General features: G+C 53.0%; 1 protein-coding gene across 11 annotated transcripts in view; it reads left to right on the top strand.

The window, feature by feature from the left end:
- The window catches only part of SCN5A (sodium voltage-gated channel alpha subunit 5), a 108,044-nt gene extending 100,218 nt beyond the window's left edge, over positions 1-7,826 (top strand). For 8 of the 11 annotated variants that reach the window (XM_086365961.1, XM_086365963.1, XM_086365959.1 and 5 more), the window contains one exon: positions 4,271-7,826. In XM_086365961.1, coding sequence (XP_086222087.1) covers positions 4,271-5,511 — 1,241 coding nt within the window. In that variant the 3' untranslated portion in view covers positions 5,512-7,826. The remainder of the gene's footprint in view (positions 1-4,270) is intronic. The other 3 variants (XM_086365964.1, XM_086365965.1, XM_086365966.1) reach the window with 2 other exon arrangements.
- Positions 7,827-17,963: the final 10,137 nt, after the last annotated feature.

Raw genomic sequence — 17,963 nt, 5'->3', positions numbered from 1 at the left:
CCATGTCCTGGCTATTATAAACAGTGCTGCGATGAACATTGGGGTACACGTGTCTCTTTCCCTTCTGGTTTCCTCAGTGTGTATGCCTAGCAGTGGGATTGCTGGATCATAAGGCAGTTCTATTTCCAGTTTTTTAAGGAATCTCCACACTGTTCTCCATAGTGGCTGTACTAGTTTGCATTCCCACCAACAGTGTAAGAGGGTTCCCTTTTCTCCACACCCTCTCCAACATTTATTATTTGTAGACTTTTGGATCGCAGCCATTCTGACTGGTGTGAAATGGTACCTCATAGTGGTTTTGATTTGCATTTCTCTGATAATGAGTGATGTTGAGCATCTTTTCATGTGTTTGTTAGCCATCTGTATGTCTTCTTTGGAGAAATGTCTATTTAGTTCTTTGGCCCATTTTTTGATTGGGTCATTTATTTTTCTGGAGTTGAGCTGTAGGAGTTGCTTATATATTTTTGAGATTAGTTGTTTGTCTGTTGCTTCATTTGCTATTATTTTTTCCCATTCTGAAGGCTGTCTTTTCACCTTGCTAATAGTTTCCTTTGATGTGCAGAAGCTTTTAAGGTTAATTAGGTCCCATTTGTTTATTTTTGCTTTTATTTCCAATATTCTGGGAGGTGTGTCATAGAGGATCCTGCTGTGATGTATGTCAGAGAGTGTTTTGCCTATGTTCTCCTCTAGGAGTTTCTGGTCTTACGTTGAGAGTGTATGCCTGTGCAACCATTATTACGCTCTAATTTTAGAATATTTTCCTTACCCCCAAGAGAGACTCTGCACCCACTGAGCTCACCATTTTCCCTCTCCCTGCCCTCTGGCAGCTCAGCTGGTAAAGAATCCGCCTGCAATTCAGGAGACCCTGCTTCAATCCCTGGGTCGGGTAGATCCACTGGAGAAGGGACAGGCTACCCACTCCAGTATTCTTGGACTTCCCTTGTGGCTCAACTGGTAAAGAATCTGCCCACAGTGCAGGAGACCTGGGTTCAATCCCTGGGTTGTGAAGATCCCCTGGAGAAGGGAAAGGCTACCCACTCCAGTATTCTGGCCTGGAGAATGCCATGGACTGTATAGTCCATGGAGTTGGAAAGAGCTGGACATGACTGAGCAACTTTCACAGTCACAGCCAGCCACCCCCTGGCAGCCACTAATCTAAAATTTTGAGGGACTGCCAAACTATTTTCCAAAGTGACCGCACCACGTTACAACCCCAAATTCAGTGTAGGAGGGTTGCAGTTACTCCGTATCCTCACCAACACTTGTTCCTGTCTGTATATTTTAATTACAGCCTTGCTAACTGGTATGGAGTGACATCTCATTGAGGTTTTGCTTTGCATTTCCCTGATGACTAATGATGATGAACATCTGTTCATATGTTTATTGGTCATTTTCCTTGGCATATCTTGGTATATAACAGGAGAAGTATCTTGGAGGAATGTCTGTTCCAATCCTTTGCTTGATTTTTTAATTGACGTATTTGTGTTTTTATTGAGTTGTAAGAATTCTTTATATATTCCAGAGGCTAGTCCCTTATCAGATACAAGATTTGCGATGTTTTCTCCCATTCTGTAGGTTGTCTTTTCACTTTCTTGGTTGTCACCTCTTGGAGCACAGAGGTTTTAAGTCCAATTTATCAGTACTTTCTTTTGTCACTTGTGTTCAGAGCCCAATCTGGACCCTGCCCCCACAGACTTCTGCCATGGGATAACTGGCTTTCATCTTTCTTCCATGTATAGCCTCTTCAGTGACTCAGAGGGAAAGGCAGGGGCCAAGAGAGGGGCTGCTGTGGCTATAGTGATGCACAGATGCTTAGAAGCTAGAAGTGGGCTCAGGAAATGCTCCAGGAGGTCTCAGGCAGGGATGAGGGTGAGGCCATGCCTGGTGGGGCTAGAGAGGAGCTTCTCTGTAAAGCAGGTGTCAGGAGCTGGAACGGAGCCCTGAGGGACAGTCTCCAAGATTCCAGGAAGTGTAGACTATATTCAGGAACTACTGGTTCCAGAGCTTGTGTACCAGAGAGGCATGGTTAACAGCTCAACTTGGAGCCAGAGCGTCTGAGTCAAATCCCCACTTCTCACTGACTAGGTGGCAACTTGGATAAGTTACCTCACCTCTCAGTTTCCTCTTCTGGAAAAGGAGGATGATAGTATCCGCTTCCCTCCTAGGGTAACTGGAAGGGGTAAATGGATGTGTGAATTGCTCAGCCCAGTGCTTTATTGACAGTGAACACTTGACACATGTTCGTGAGTGACATTATCATTAGGTTGGTACAAAAGTAATTCGGTTTTGGACCGTGAATTCTAAACCATTATTACTAGGCTCAGACACATCTTTATTCATCAACATAGGAGCCATTACAATCAACCCATTTTTGCCAATAAGTGTTTATTCCTATAGCACAAAAATCCATGCTTTTGGATTCGATGAACTCTTGGAAAGCATTTTCTGCTTCCTGCAGGTTGTGGAAGCGTTTTCCCTGCAAAAAGTTGTCAAGATGCTTGAAGAAGTGATAGGGGGTTGGCGAGAGGTCAGGTGAATACGGCAGATGAGGCAAAACTTCATAGCCCAAATCGTTCGAATTCTGAAGTGTTGGTTGTTCAATGTGTGTCGAACGTGTCACGGAGAAGCACTGGGCCTTTCTGGTGAGCAGTGCTGGCTGTCAGTGCTGCAGTTTTCAGTGCATCTCGCCGATCAGCTGCGCATACTTCTCATAGGTAATGGTTTCACAGGGATTCCAAAAGCTGTAGTGGATCAGATGGGCAGCAGACCTCCAAACAGTGACCATGATCTTTTTTGGTATAAGTTTGGCTTGGAGGAGTGCTTTGGAGTTTCTTCTTTTTCCAGCCACTGAGCTGGTCATCACTGGTCATGGTATATAATCCACTTTTCATCGCATGTCACAATCTGATTAAGAAATGGCTCGTTGTTGTTGCATACAATAAGAGAAAATGACTTTTCAAAAGGATGCTTTTTTTGATTTGCGGTCAGCTTAAGAGGTACCCACTTATCAAGCCTTTTCACCTTTCCAATTTGCTTCAAATGCTGAAAGACTGTAGAATGGTCAACGTTGAGTTTTGGCAACTTCTCATGTAAGAGGATCAGCTTCAATGATCCTCTCAGTTGGTTGTTGTCAACTTCCAATAGCCAGCCACTGTGCTCCTCATCTTCAAGGCTCTCGTGTCCTTTGTAAAACTCCTTGAACCACCCCTGCCCTGTGCATTTGTTATCAGCTCCTGGGCCAAATGTGTTGTTGATGTTGCAAGTTATCTGTGCTGTTTTACAACCCATTTTGAACTCAAAAAAGAAAATTGCTCAAACTCGTTTTTTGCCTAACATCATCTCCATAGTCTAAAATAAATATAAAATAAACAGCAAGTAATAAGTCATTAGCAAAACAAAAAAACAAAAACATAAAGCGAGAAATGCACACTAAAGTGATGTAGAACCTAGCTACATTTATTTAAAATGTATTCCAATATCAAACAGCAGATTTCAACAATGCAAAAACCACCATTTCTTTTGCACCAACCTAATATATGAGAAGTCTGGAAAGTTCACTTGGGCCAATACAAGGCAAGTATATTCCATTCTTTCTTCTATAACTTACATCCATGCTCCTTGAAACTCCAAACTCAGAGTAGTCAGTAGAGACAGAGTGGGCAGGCCTGGCAGCTAGCAGGGGTGGGAAGGTCACAGGAAGCACCTCGGAGAGGCTGACTTGTGACAGGTGAGGTGTGAGGAGTGTGCCAATTGCCTGGTCGGTGCCTCTTGTATTTCAGTGTGCACACGGACCACCTGGACTTGTTAAAACACAAGGGGTGTGGGTGCAGAGCTGAGATCTGCATTTCTGATAAGTGCCCCGGAAATCCCAAGGCTGTTGGTCCGCAGACCACACTCTGAGCAGCAAGGAGCTAAAAGTTCTAGAGTTCTGGTCCAAGCTAGGCTATCAGGGATGCTGAGCAGGTCTGCTGAGGCCCCTGAACCACAGTCTGGATAATGGGCCTCGTATGTGCAGGTAGGCTCAGGAGACTAAGGAGCGGAGGGCTGAGAAGGCACTTTGCAAAGGATGCAGGAACTGTGGGTCCTTTTCTGGACCATAAATGCAGAATTGGAGACTCAGGTGGGTGGAGGCAGGGTCCTTACAGGCCCCAGGTGACCCAGGCCTCCACTCCCAGGCTCCTTGCTTGTGCAGAGACCCCTCCCAGCGAGGCTGGGCTGGAGGGAGGACAGTGATGCCACCAGTGGCCACAGTCTCCGTTGTTTCCCACAGGCACTGTGCTCTCAGACATCATCCAGAAGTACTTCTTCTCCCCGACTCTCTTCCGCGTCATCCGCCTGGCCCGCATCGGCCGCATCCTCAGGCTGATCCGCGGGGCCAAGGGCATCCGCACGCTGCTCTTCGCCCTCATGATGTCCCTGCCCGCGCTCTTCAACATCGGGCTGCTGCTCTTCCTCGTCATGTTCATCTACTCCATCTTCGGCATGGCCAACTTCGCCTACGTCAAGTGGGAGGCTGGCATCGACGACATGTTCAACTTCCAGACCTTTGCCAACAGCATGCTGTGCCTCTTCCAGATCACCACGTCGGCGGGCTGGGATGGGCTCCTCAGCCCCATCCTCAACACGGGGCCCCCCTACTGCGACCCCAACCTGCCCAACAGCAACGGCTCCCGGGGCAACTGCGGGAGCCCCGCGGTGGGCATCCTCTTCTTCACCACCTACATCATCATCTCCTTCCTCATTGTGGTCAACATGTACATCGCCATCATCCTGGAGAACTTCAGCGTGGCCACGGAGGAGAGCACGGAGCCCCTGAGTGAGGATGACTTCGACATGTTCTACGAGATCTGGGAGAAGTTCGACCCGGAGGCCACCCAGTTCATCGAGTATTTGGCCCTGTCTGACTTCGCCGACGCCCTGTCAGAGCCACTCCGGATCCCCAAGCCCAACCAGATAAGCCTCATCAATATGGACCTGCCCATGGTGAGCGGAGACCGCATCCACTGCATGGACATCCTCTTTGCCTTCACCAAGAGGGTCCTGGGCGAATCTGGGGAGATGGACGCCCTGAAGATCCAGATGGAGGAGAAGTTCATGGCGGCCAACCCGTCCAAGATCTCCTACGAGCCCATCACCACCACGCTGCGGCGGAAGCACGAGGAGGTGTCGGCCACGATCATCCAGCGGGCCTTCCGCCGGCACCTGCTGCAGCGCTCCGTCAAGCACGCCTCCTTCCTCTACCGCCAGCAGGCGGGCAGCAGCGGCCTCTCGGAGGAGGACGCCCCCGAGCAGGAGGGCCTTATCGCCTACATGATGAACGAGAACTTCTCCCGCCGCCCCGGCCCGCCCTCCAGCTCCTCCGTCTCCTCCACGTCCTTCCCGCCCTCCTATGACAGCGTCACCAGGGCCACCAGCGACAACCCCCAGGTGCGGGCGTCTGACTACAGCCCAAGCGAGGATCTCGCCGACTTCCCCCCAACCCCCGACAGGGACCGTGAGTCAATCGTGTGAGCGCAGCCCAGGGAGGGGGGCGCCAGCGCAGAGCATCGCGGCAAACCCAAAGGCAGCCCCAGCCCAGCAGCCGCTGGGCCGTCCGACCTTTGCTTTGGGCTTCGGGAGTGAGAGAGGAGCCTCGGCCCCGTGGACCGACAAGGCAGAGTCCTGTGCACCGCGCTGATGGCTGGAAGCACTTGGCCGAGCTGTCTGTCTGGGGTTACCAGTCCTGGGGGCTGGGTCTGGTCCGGCAACGCTCTGGGGCTCTGACCACCACCTCCATCCCAGCTGCTGAGGCAAAATGCGAAACCGAGACTGTGTATGTTGTGAATGGGCTTTCATAAATTTATTATATTTGATATTTTTTTACTTGAGCAAAGAACTTTTTTTTTTTTATGGATGGATTGGCAGCGATTCACACTGCCTCTTCCTAACTCTGAACAAGAGTGTCTGTGGAGCTGCTGCGGCTCTGCTGTCAATGCAAAAGTGAGATCCGGTGTGGGTCCCACGGGCCTTCACTGCCTAGGGGCAGAAAGGGGGTCCCCTGCCGCTTGGGCTGAGGTGCCAGGAGGGCTGAACCCCTTCCCATACACACATGCGCACACTCTCACACTCACAGAGGCCAGACACAAGCCACATGTGGCCTGGACTCCCCGAGGCGAGCGAGGTGACCGGCCTTTCCCCCCAGTCCCCCACAGGTGGGATTATTGTCAGCCAGGGCTCACTCATTGCCCCATTTCCCCCCTGTATGTTTATGCAGGCCACCCTGGAGTCAGGCCTATAAATACAAGCTTCCAGAAGAGAGTGGCCTGGCTCCCAGGGCTGGTCCTTGGCACTGACGTTGCCTTTCTTCCCTGTAGAGCGTGGCCTCTGTTCGAGTATTAACATTAAGGGAAGGGCCTGAGGGAGGCACATATGTCCTGCCACCCAGCTTGTCCGCGCTGTCCAGCCTGGCTGGCCCTGCCCCACAGGCCAGGAAGAGAAGGCTGAGCCCATGGGGTTGGGGTGAAGAACCCACTCCACAGCCCCCAGCATGGTACCCCCCAGCCCGCCTGGAGAATGGAATCTACTGTCATCACCCAGGCTCTCTCTCCAGACCTTTCTGCCTCTGCCCGGGGCTGAGGGGGTGCCTATGTGGACCCCAGCTCCTCTCCAGCTGCGAAAGCACGGGGAGTGGGGAGGGCTGCCCAGGCCCTGTGCAGGGAAGGGGCTGCAGGATGCTCAGCCCAGTCCCAGGGCCCTAGGAGGGGAATGGACCCCAGGTCTCCTGGGAAAGGGAGTCGAGTGACCCTGGACCAGCGCCCCCCTGCTCAGCCCAGGGTCCCGGGAACACCACACACGGGACCTCCTGGGGCAGGGTCCAGGCTGCCCATGGGTCTTGTGAGCAGGCCTTTTCAGGGAAAAATACTTTTTTCTAGTCCAATTACCACCACCCTCCCCACCCCACCCCCCACCCTGCCACAGGGCCTCTTCAGCTGCTGACAATCCTACTGAGCATATGCAAATCTTTCAACGTAGAGAACTGTCACCCTGAGAGGGACAGTGGTGGCTGGTGGAGGCTGTGCAGGCAGGGGCTCGGCTGCCAAGTCCACTCTCCAGCAAAGCCGCCCTCCACCCGGCGGCCACCTCACAGGCCGCCTCTCGGGGCAGCCCCGGAAGCCAGAAGCTGGCTGTCCTAACCTACCTCGCCGAGCCGTCGGGGGGAGCCGTGGGGAGCTGAGGGGGAACCGCCAGCGGCGAGTCAAGTATTAACGTTTCTTCTTGTCACTTGAGTTCCCTTGGTGGCAGCCCCAGCCGCCCGCCGCCCCCAGTGCTTTCCCTTCTCTCATGTTCCCTGGAAGTCGGCGTGGGACGTGGTTTTAACTATCCCAGCACCACTTCTCTGAGTGGAAATCTTATTTTTGTAGCTCTCTGTGCTGTGCTCTCAAGGCTTGGAGAGGTGTATGCCCTCCGCAACACCTGGCACCCTGCGTGGGCGGGGAGGCAGTGGGCAGGCCGGCCGGGCTGCAGGCCCAGCTGACCGGAAGGAGACCGGGGTTGTGTGTGTGGGGACAGCCCAGGAGCCCGAGGCAGGTGCCAGGGCCGGCCACTGACTGCAGACCGTGTGGCCAAGGGCAGGGCCGAGCGAAGCCAACTCCTTAGCTTTTAGCGTGTCTCTCATTGCTTTTTTTCCAGAACTGCACAGTGACCAGCAGGAGGGGAGGACACAGGAGGGAGGGACAAGCACCAAGTGCCAGCCGTTGTCGGAACTACCCAAGCACTTCGCACCAAACTTCGTGCATAAATAAGATACATATTTTTAAAACAAACCAATAAATGGCTTACATGACCTGGTCTGGACTCTGTCCATTTTTTTTTAAGTAGAGTTGATTTACAAATTGATAATATTGTGTTCATTTCTGGTGTACAGAAAAATAATTAAGTTGCGCACACACACACACACACACATATATTTGGGGGGGAACAGATGCCTGTAAAGATGGTGTCTGAAGAGACACGGCCCCAATGTCATCAAATCCAGCCTTTGTTTTTGCCTCTCCCTGTCCCCTTCAACTTTATTCAGTGGAGATAACTTCCTTGGCCCCAGATGAAAACCAGGCCAGCCCTGGGGCTTTTCCACTCAGTCCTGGTGAAACAGCAGCCTTCAGCCACCCTGTGTTGTAAATACCACCTTAGCTTCCTGGGGCTTTTCCACTCAGTCCTGGTGAAACAGCAGCCTTCAGCCACCCTGTGTTGTAAATACCACCTTAGCTTCCTGGGGCTTTTCCACTCAGTCCTGGTGAAACAGCAGCCTTCAGCCGCCCTGTGTTGTAAACACTACCTTGGCTTCCTTCTGAGCATGTCCAGTCCCGTGACAGTCAGAGATGGGGTGGCTGGACAGGCACCACGCAGCATCTTCAGGCTTGTGGGGCCTTCTCCCAGTGGTCTCCCAGCCCTGGGGATGTACTCTTCCAGGAGCCCCATGACCCCTTCTTTGCCCGTGGGTACCCGTGGGTCCGTTCAGCCTCTTCCTGCCAAGCCCCTGGGCTCCCCCAGTAGCCCTGCTGTGGTGGCTCACAGCCCCTCTCCGCCTGCTGCCTCTGCCCCCCCACGCTGGCCTGCGGCCCGGCCCTGGCAGCACTGTGCTCCACAGCCACCGCCAGAGCAGCTGGCTTACAGACCTCCACCCGGATCCCAGAGCCGCACTCAGATCCCTGTCACTGGCCCACCTGAGTTTTCTCAGCCCCGGGGGGGCCCAGTCCTCACTTGGAAAACAAACTTATGGTCACCAAAGGGGAAAGGTGGGGGTGGGGAGGGATAAATTGAGGATTAATACAGACTACTGGGCTTCGCTGGTGGCTCAGACGGTAAAGAATCCACCTGCAATGTGGGGAACCCGGGTTTGATCCTTGGGTTGGGAAGATCCCCTGGAGGAGGGCCATGGCAACCCACTCCAGTATCCTTGCCTGGAGAATCCCCATGGACAGAGGAGCCTGGTGGGCTACAGTCCATAGGGTCGCAAAGAGGCAGGCATGACTGAGTGACTCGGCACAGCACACTACGATATATAAAATAGTTTATCCACAGGGAACTGCTGTAGCGTAGGAACTCTGCTCAATACTCTATATTAACCTATACGAGCAAAGAATCTGAAAAACAATGGATGTATGTACACGTATAACTGAATCACTTTGCTGTACACCTGAAACAATAAACTAACGCAACACTGTAAATCACCTGTCCCTCCAACAGAAGAGGTGCAGACTGGTCCAGAGGGAGGCAAGAGGGGGCCTTGCAGTCACTGCACCACCGCAGCTGTCACCCGGCCGCTCTGGGGCAAGGCAGGGGTCCAGGCTCCATGAGGGACGGACGCCGGCTTCTGTGTCAGAGGGAAGGCATGCAGCCCGGGATCTCAGCCCTTGGCAGGGACAGAGATGCTCCTGGACAGACGTCAGCTCTCACCCTGGGGCCGTGGCCCTGGCAGCTCCCTGCCCCGTGCCGGCCGCTCTTCCGCCTCAGCCCTGACGGCCGTGGGATTTGGTGCCCAGAGGCTGGGAGGGTCAGGGAGACAGCCAGGCACTCACTCCTACAGGTGGAGATGGAGTGGGCAGCGGCCGAGAGCCAGGAGATGCCAAAGGCCACCTCTCATGGGCTGGGGGTGCCCCGGGACTGTACACCCCTCCAGCACACTGTCCTCTGTGTATGTGCTCCCTAAGGGCTGGGGAAGGCCAAGCCAGCACCCCCATACCACCCTCTCCAGCCCTGCCCGTGCCCGACACAGATAGAACCCCAGGAGCGTTAAAACAAGAGACACCCCATCAACCCAGCTGTTCAGTGTCCACGGGGTTCACCTGGACCCTCTCCTCCGTTTGAACCCTTCCTACCTTTCTGTCCTATGAGACCCTTGGCCCTGTTTCTCAGCCACATTTCTACCTTCCATTCCTTGTTCTTCTGGAAGGAGGTCACCTACATGGAGGGGCATGGGCAGATTCACACACAGGGTACACTCAAGGCACAGTAGCCAGTGTCCATGTTGATGAGGGGGCAGATGTGCTCACAGGGAGATGCCTGAAATCCTAATACTGAACCTCAGGCTTCCTGTCCCAACCACCCTGGACCACGATCCTCGGGATAGGGGGAGACAGACAGACCAGAGGTTGGGGCAAGGGACTTGGTTTAGAAATGACACTCAAAGCCTGGCAGCTGCCAAGCTCTGTCCGGGGGGAATCCCAAGAGGCCCCACCTGAGGCACCTCTCTCCTGTGGGTGTCCCAAGTCAGTGTAAATGGCAGGGGAGGGGGCTGGGCCGGCCCAAGCCCAACACGTACAATCACCACTCTGACAAGCACTTCCTCCCATGCCAGCTCACGGGGCTGGCATCCACGGTCAGCTGCCAGGCACCTGCTGCCGGAGAGAAAAGGCCCATCACCCCAGCCTCCGTGGAGGCATGAGCCGGCTCGGGTTCCAGAGAGGCATGCAAGTTGCAGCAGAGCCCCCTTCCCCGGATGCGGGCGAGCGGCAGCGGTCCATCCTGGCCTCCCGCCCCACCGTCCTGTGTCTGGCCGCCGTGGGCTGAGTCTGCCTTCAGGATTTGCTCTTGGAGCCATGTCTCCTGGGGACCATCTGTCTGCCACTCACCCTCTCGGGCTGCACTTCCTGGACAGCCAGGGGCCAGGCTGCTTCTGTGTGCGGGGCTGAGGAAGGTTCTACAAGGACAAGAGGGCAGGGAGGGCTTGACCAAGAGGAGAGGCCGGCTCGATGGAGATAATTGGGCCTCCTGTATCCTGTATCAATCCATCACGTTTATAGTCTTCCCTCCAGACAGGAGACAATGAGGAAATGACAAAAGCCAATAAGGCCAATAAATGAGGGGTAATGGAATAATCAGTATGTGCAGCCCTGAGCCCCAGAGCCAGGAGCAGGCCGAGCCCCTCCACTCCCCTCCGCACCCCCCACCGCAGGTCTCTGTCCTGACTTCAGCCACAGGCCCCCAAGGGACAGGCAAAACCAGTCAGCAGCCTCCACGGGGGTGTCCGGCTGGAGATCCAGCTACTCGGTTCCAGCTGGCGTCCTCTCCGCCTCCTCTCTCTCTCTCTCTCACTCCACATCCAATCCCAGGAAATCCTGTTGGCTCTGCCTTCAGAATGCATCCCAAGCCTGACCACTTCTCAACACCTGCACGGCCGCCGTTGCTGGTCTGAGCCACCATGGCCTCGCATGGAATTTCCCAAAGGCCTCCTGCTTGGTCCTGGGTCCAGACCATTCTCAACACAGCAGCCAGAGGGGTCTATCAAAAGTCATGCTGTTGGCTCAGGCTGCTGCTTCACACAGAACCCCAGTGGCCCCCAGCTCACTCAGAGAACGGACTTAATGTTTTCTATCAACTAGTCAAGAATTTAGTGACATATCCAGTTCCTCTCTTTTTTACTTTTTTTTTTTTTGAGGGATCTTCACTCTCTGCTTGAATTGTTTATAAAACGAAATAGGGGCTGAGGTCTGACAGCACTGCCATTTCACTGTTGAGGAGACCTGGATACCTTGCAGGGTCCAGGCTACCAAAAGGCGTTGATGTTGTTCAGTCACTAAGTCAGGTCCAACTCTTTGCAACCCCATGGACTGTAGTCCGCCAGTTCCTCTGTCCCTGGGATTTCCCAGGCAAGAATACTGGAGTGGGTTGCCATTTCCTTCTCCAGGGAATCTTCCCGATCCAGGGATTGAACCCACGTAACCCACGTCTCCTGCATTGTCGGCAGATTCTCTACTGCTGAGCCACTTGGGAAGCCCACCCGAAGGCAGTACCATTCCTCAAAGACATGGAGAGCTGAAGGGGTGAACCCACTTTGACTCTTCTCTAGGGGACAGTTCTGTGGATAAATAATCACAGTCTCCAGTCAAGAGCACAAGCCCAGTTCAGCACCTCCCAAAAGTGGCCTCACTCCACCCTGAAGCCAGCCTTCCCCACATGAAACACAGGGGAGCCCTGCCACCACCACCGACTTCTGCTTCCCCAGTCATTTCGTTTCAGAAGCCCCTGGCCCAGGGCCTTTACTGTGGCCACTCCACCCCACCGCAGCCTCCTTCCCTTCCCGTCTCAGGAAGCAGCAGGTGGATACTGGGTCCTGCTGTGACCTGATGCAGTTCCGCCAGAGGCCAGCTTTGTATACCTCAGATTTCAGAGAGAGGAAGCCTTGGATCTTGTCTCAAAACAGTTAACTAACTTCAAGTGGGGGACTGGGGAGACCCACTCACCCAACGTTTGCGTAACTAACAAAGCCAGCCAAGTGGCCTTCACTGGACTCCAGGTACTTTCTTTCTACCTGCTCCCTGTGGACGTGGCGAGTGGGCTGTGCTAGGCGTATAACCATTCCTGCTGGTCTCCCGAGCCTGGCGGAGGCTTATCTGGAGAGCAGACCTCCAATAGCACCCCAGCCCTAACCTCAGCACAGGCTGTGTGCTTTTCGTGCAGGAAGAAGGAATGTTTCCAGGTGGAAATCTTCCAAATGTGTCTTCCCCAATCACCCTGTCACCAGATTGTTCTCAGCAAAAACTTTCTCGTAAATTATCTTTGCCTTTGACTGTTCACACACAAAGGTCGCGCAGTTGCCTGCCTCTGGTATCACACACGTAGCTGGGGAGCTGGTTTCAGAGGTTCCCACAGCTGGAATCTCCAGAGGAATTCTGACTAAGAAAGAGGACATGAGGTCATGATGAAGAGGGAGAGAAGGACAGAGAAGGCGGGGAGGACTCAGCCAGCCAGAGAGGGGAGGGACCCTATCCAGCCCACCTTGCCCCTCCCATCTCCAAGCTGCTGTTTGTTTGGCGTTGCTCCCACCATTGCATCCAAATGAACAGACGATAAAATGCCAACTAGAAACAATAATACACTGGTATCAATGAGCTCATGTAGCGCCCGAGTCTTGCTTTCTAAATACTATTCTGGGGACTTCCCTGATGGTCCAGAGGCTCAGACTCTGAACTCCCGATGCAGGGGGCCTGGGTTTGATCCCTGGTCAGGGAACTAGGTCCCACATGACCCAACTAAGAGTGCACATGCTGCAACTAAGACCCAGCACAGCCACATAAACAAATACTGTTTACAAAGATTACAAATACCATTCCATTCAAAGGAAAGAGGATTCCTTGGTGAAACGGCTGATTCACTGTTAGAGTAGAGAAAAAATACAAGATGAGCCCTGGACCATCCTGGAAAGTAAGAGAGTTCTTAGGTGGATAGATACACATCAAAACACACAGCGGGCAGTTTGGATGGGCCAGTTAGTAAGGGAGTAACAAATCATCAGTGGATGAAAATTAATGTAAAAGTTTGATGAGCAACATAGTCTCAAAGTATCCTCCAACCATTGCTTTTTATAGCTTTCTTAATTTAACAGTGGGGAGGGCGAATTTGGTGCTCACCTCCTAAACCACTGATCGAAGACAACATTTCTAACAAATGAGAAAATGTACATTGCATGGCTCCCCATGTGATTCTCAGAGGGACACATCATAACCTATGTGGTAATCTTACCGAAAACGCATAACCTGAAAGTAGTCACGAGGAAACAGCAAACAGCATTTGAGGAACAGCATTCTACAGAATAACTGGCCTCAACTCTTCAGAAACATCAGGTTCAAGTAATACAAGGAAAGGCTGAAGAATTCCTCCAGATTAAAGGAGATCAAAGGGACATGGCAGCTAAATGCAACAGGTGACTCGAAAAGGAATAAATAAACAAATAGAAGATAAGACTGAGACAATGAACGAAATTTGAATATAGCCTAAGGATTAAATAACACATTTTCTAGTTTTGTTAACTGTGTTGTGGTTTTGCAAAAGAATATCCTTATCCTCATCAATATACTCTCAAGTATTTAGGAGTAAAAAGGCATCATGTCTTCAACTTACTCTCTAGTGATTCAGATAAAGAAATGTGTGTACTGTGCATAGTATATTACAATATAGAATATATACTGTATATATAGAATATATACAGTATAAATATACACTATTTATAGTATATTATATACCTAATATATTGTATATGTAGTATATACATATTGTATAAAATATATTAAATATACTATATATAATACATTATATATATACATATATACTATATATACAGTATACTAGACACGTATATGTAGAGAGAATTACAAAATAAATGAGCAAAACATAAATAACTGGTGACTCAGCATAAAGGATATAAGTGAAATTAAAGTAAAATTTACGCAAATGATAATAATGGCCAAAACCCCATGGTGCATGCTGTATGCCAGGCCTTGTCCAAATACTTTGTAACTCACTTGATATTTGCAAGAGTCCTACAATGTATGCGATACTAACATCCCTGTTGTCATGGAGATGGGGAAACTGAGGCCCAGACCAGTTAGGATGGCAGAGCTGGGATGTGACGCCAAGCACCCTTAGACTGTGGGCCCTGAAGATGCACAAGCCGTGCAGAGGCTGAAAACGGAACCCAGGGACGGGAGCACAGAGGACCCCACACTCTTACGCCTGAATGCACATGGACAGGCTGCCGGATGCAGCAGGCCACAGCCTGAGAATCAAAACAACCTCCAGCTCTGAACATATCAGCAAGACTCTGAGAAAGCAGGAGGAAGCTCCGAGTTGAGTGCCTTAGGCGTAGGGGACAAAGACCCCCTTTCCCAGAGGGTCCGTGCAGCCTCTAGCCCAGACGGTTGGCCTTTCCATTCCCCATCCAGAGAGCTCCAAGCTCTGGTTCTCTTCCTCCCTGACCCCTGGCCCACCACCCGGAAGTGAAGGGTTTCTGGCCTTGGCCTGCTGGCGATGATCACTGCCTGGGGCCATGGAGGAAAGGAGGAGGCCCCTTTGGAATGCTGGCCCCAAAGTCAGAGCTGGTAGGGGGGTGGGGGATGACTGAAAGCTGGTGGCCATGCGTACTGCAGGAGATGGGGTGTGGGGATGAGGTCACTGCAGGAGCAGTTGGGCAGGGGCGGCCGTCCTCCTGGGCTTTCTGCCAGAAAGGACGGAGGGAGGTCTGCTCCCCGCACCCAGCAGGCGGGGCCTCGCTGCCCAGGACAGTCTCCAGGCAGGGGTGGGAGGGGCTGCCCAGGCCTGTCCAGCCCGCCAGGGACGAGGGGAGGGGGAGGAGGCCGCTGCCGTCCAGGCTCAGCGGTGGATGGACACCCCCATCCCCTCCCCGCTGAAGGGCCTGTCACATGGCGGCCGTGGCTCACACCCGCTTATCGGCGCCCGGGTGTGGAGAGGGTGTCGGGGACGGGAGATAGCGCTGGGACAGAGCTGTCCGCACCGGCCTGCTCTGCCTCCCTCATTCGCACCTCCTCTGAGGCCCCCCAGCCCGTGCATCCCCGGGGCCTCCAGGCTGCCCCCACCCACCTCCCGCCAAGCCCCCTCTGCAGGCTGCCTTTGAGAAGCAGAGCCCTGCCCTGGACAGTCAGAACACTGGCTGCCGAGCGACCCTGGAGGGTTTCTGGTCCTCGTTCCACCTAGGGGACCAGGCAGATCTCACTCACCTGAAATCATACTGCAAGCAGGCAAAGGAGCAGAGCTAGGCTCTGACTCTGGACCAGGGCAGGTGAGGGTTCGAGCCTCCGCCTGGGACCCTGGAGGCAGGGTCCTGGGGCCACAGTGAAGGAGCAGTGAGGGGCACGCTTGTCCCTGAAGAACCCAGGCCGTTCAAGTTTCAGCCTCATATGGGGAGTGAGGACACAGACACGCCATATTGTCCTGGACTCCACTGACCTTGGAGAAGATCCAAGGTCTCAGCCTGTGTCTGAATGGCAATGATGGCGAGGTTGAAGGCCTCCTCTGCAGTGTGGGGGCTGGGGGCTGGGGGATGCAGAGAGGTGAGAGGGGACCCACTGCCCAGAAATCAGGAGGCCGGGGTAGAAGTCAGGGGCCCATCATGAAAGGTGGTGGGAATGAAAACCTGTGTCCTACCTGATGGCCTTCCCTGGTGGCTCAGATGTTAAAGAACCTGCCTGCAATGTGGGAGATCTGGGTTTAATCCCTGGATGGGAAGATTCCCCTGGAGAAGGGAAAGGCTACCTACACAAGTTTTCTTGCCTGGAGAATCCTCATGGACAGAGAAGTCTGGTGGGCTACAGTCCATGGGCTCACAAAGAGTCGGACATGACTGGGTGACTTTCACTTCACCTCATGGGCTAAGGTGGGCCCCTGACTGGGCCAAGGTCTTGCAGGTATGGGGAAGGCCTGGCAAATTCAAGGCCCCTGTCCGCCACTGTCCCTACCCCCACAGCCTTAGGAGACATTTGTGCAGAAAGGAGCCCTGGCATCAGCAGAGGGAGGGTGGTCCATCTTGTGCTTTTCAAGGAACTGAGGCTGGGGGAGGGAGAGGTTGGAAATAATCCCAAGATCCTGGCTGGGGGCAGGGGAGAGGGCAGGGCTCCACACTTGCACACAGCTGGAAGACCTAAATTAACTCAGCTTCTCCCTGGGCCAAACACACAAAAACTCTGCTCAGCACACTCCCACTGGCACCCCCTTGCTCCCAAGCTCCCACTGGGAAAGGCAGCTTCAGGACCAGACCTGGCAGAGCCTGATGAAGAGTGAGCAGGGAGAGCGCCCTGAGAGCTGCAGTGGCCAGAAGCAGTGCTGGGCACCCAGACATCCCAGACACAGGGCCCTGCTCTGCTCCGCACACAGCAGCCCGCCCACTGGCACACAGCCTGGGCCCTGGCTGGAGCCTAAAGGCCAACGCACGTGCTTTGCTGTCCCCTCTGAGAAGCCTTTGTCATGGCCGGTCTCACGGTCAGCTGGTCCAACTGGTTCCTGCAGGGGGATCGGCCCACCAGCCAGGTCCTAGTCTCCAGCCTTCCTGGGTTCCCTCCCAGGGACAGGGAACACGCCGGGAATCAAGCAGGATAACTTGCTGGTAACTCCACAACAAGTCCTGGGCACATGCTATTTACAGAACCCTCTAGAGGCCCCAGAAAAGAGCCACCTCCACAATCTGCCTGCCTCTAGGAAGTTAAGAGGCCTTGGAGAGCTAAAGCGAGTCAATGATGAATGACTGGATTATGAAGCAAAGTAAAATAACTGCAACGGCCTTAGGGAAAGGGAAAGTGAAGTCGCTCAGTCATGTCCAACTCTGCGACCCCGTGGACTGTAGCCTACCAGGCTTCTCTGTCCATGGGATTCTCCAGGCAAGAATACTGGAGTGGGTTACCATTTCCTTCTCCAGGGGATCTTCCCAACCCAGGGATGGAACCCAGGTCTCCTGCATTGGAGGCAGATGCTGGCCTTATGGGGTGGAGGTCAAATGTTAGATGGGGGGAAGACGGTTGGGCAGCCAAGTGTGCCTCCCTGGGTCCAAAGCACTGACCCAGCTATGCTGTGTGCACCCAGAGCGGAGTGGGCCACCTCCCTGTTTCAGAGTGCGAGCGTGTGTGCCAAGTCACTTCAGTCGTGTCTGACTCTTTGCAACCCTATGGACTGTAGCCCACAGGCTCCTCTGTCCATGGGATTCTCCAGTCAAGAATCAAGAATACTGGAGTGGGTTGCCATTTCCTTCTCTAGGGAATCTTCTCGACCCAGGAATCGAACCCACATCTCTTATGTCTCCTGCATTGGCAGGCAGGCTCTTCACTACTAGCAGCAAATTATCATTAATACCTGTTTTTGCATTATGCAGTCAATTTAGTTTAATTTTGTTTTTTTTAAGATATAGAAGAGAAATGAACAGAAGTTCTGAAAATACCAGAGCCCATTATTATCACATGAAACTTGCTGGGTGAGTGTGTGAAGGAGATTGCTGTGTAAAATGAAATTTTTACCAAAAGGACCCTCCTTGGCTCTGTCTGCTTCACTGTTTTCAAGGGACACGTTGAAGGCTTGTTTATCCAATCTGCGATCTTAGAGCTGGGAGACGTAGCTAACATGTCAGATGGTCAAGTCAGGATCATAAAGAATGAGAACTCACCTGAAGATGGGCAGGAACTATAAGAAAATAGAATCTTAACAGT

The sequence above is a fragment of the Bos grunniens genome, chromosome 22, assembly GCF_055505025.1.
Source record: "Bos grunniens cultivar Pamir isolate PY7600 chromosome 22, Bosgru_T2T1.0, whole genome shotgun sequence".
Taxonomy (NCBI): domain Eukaryota; kingdom Metazoa; phylum Chordata; class Mammalia; order Artiodactyla; family Bovidae; genus Bos; species Bos grunniens.
This window is presented reverse-complemented; position numbering and strand designations above follow the sequence as displayed.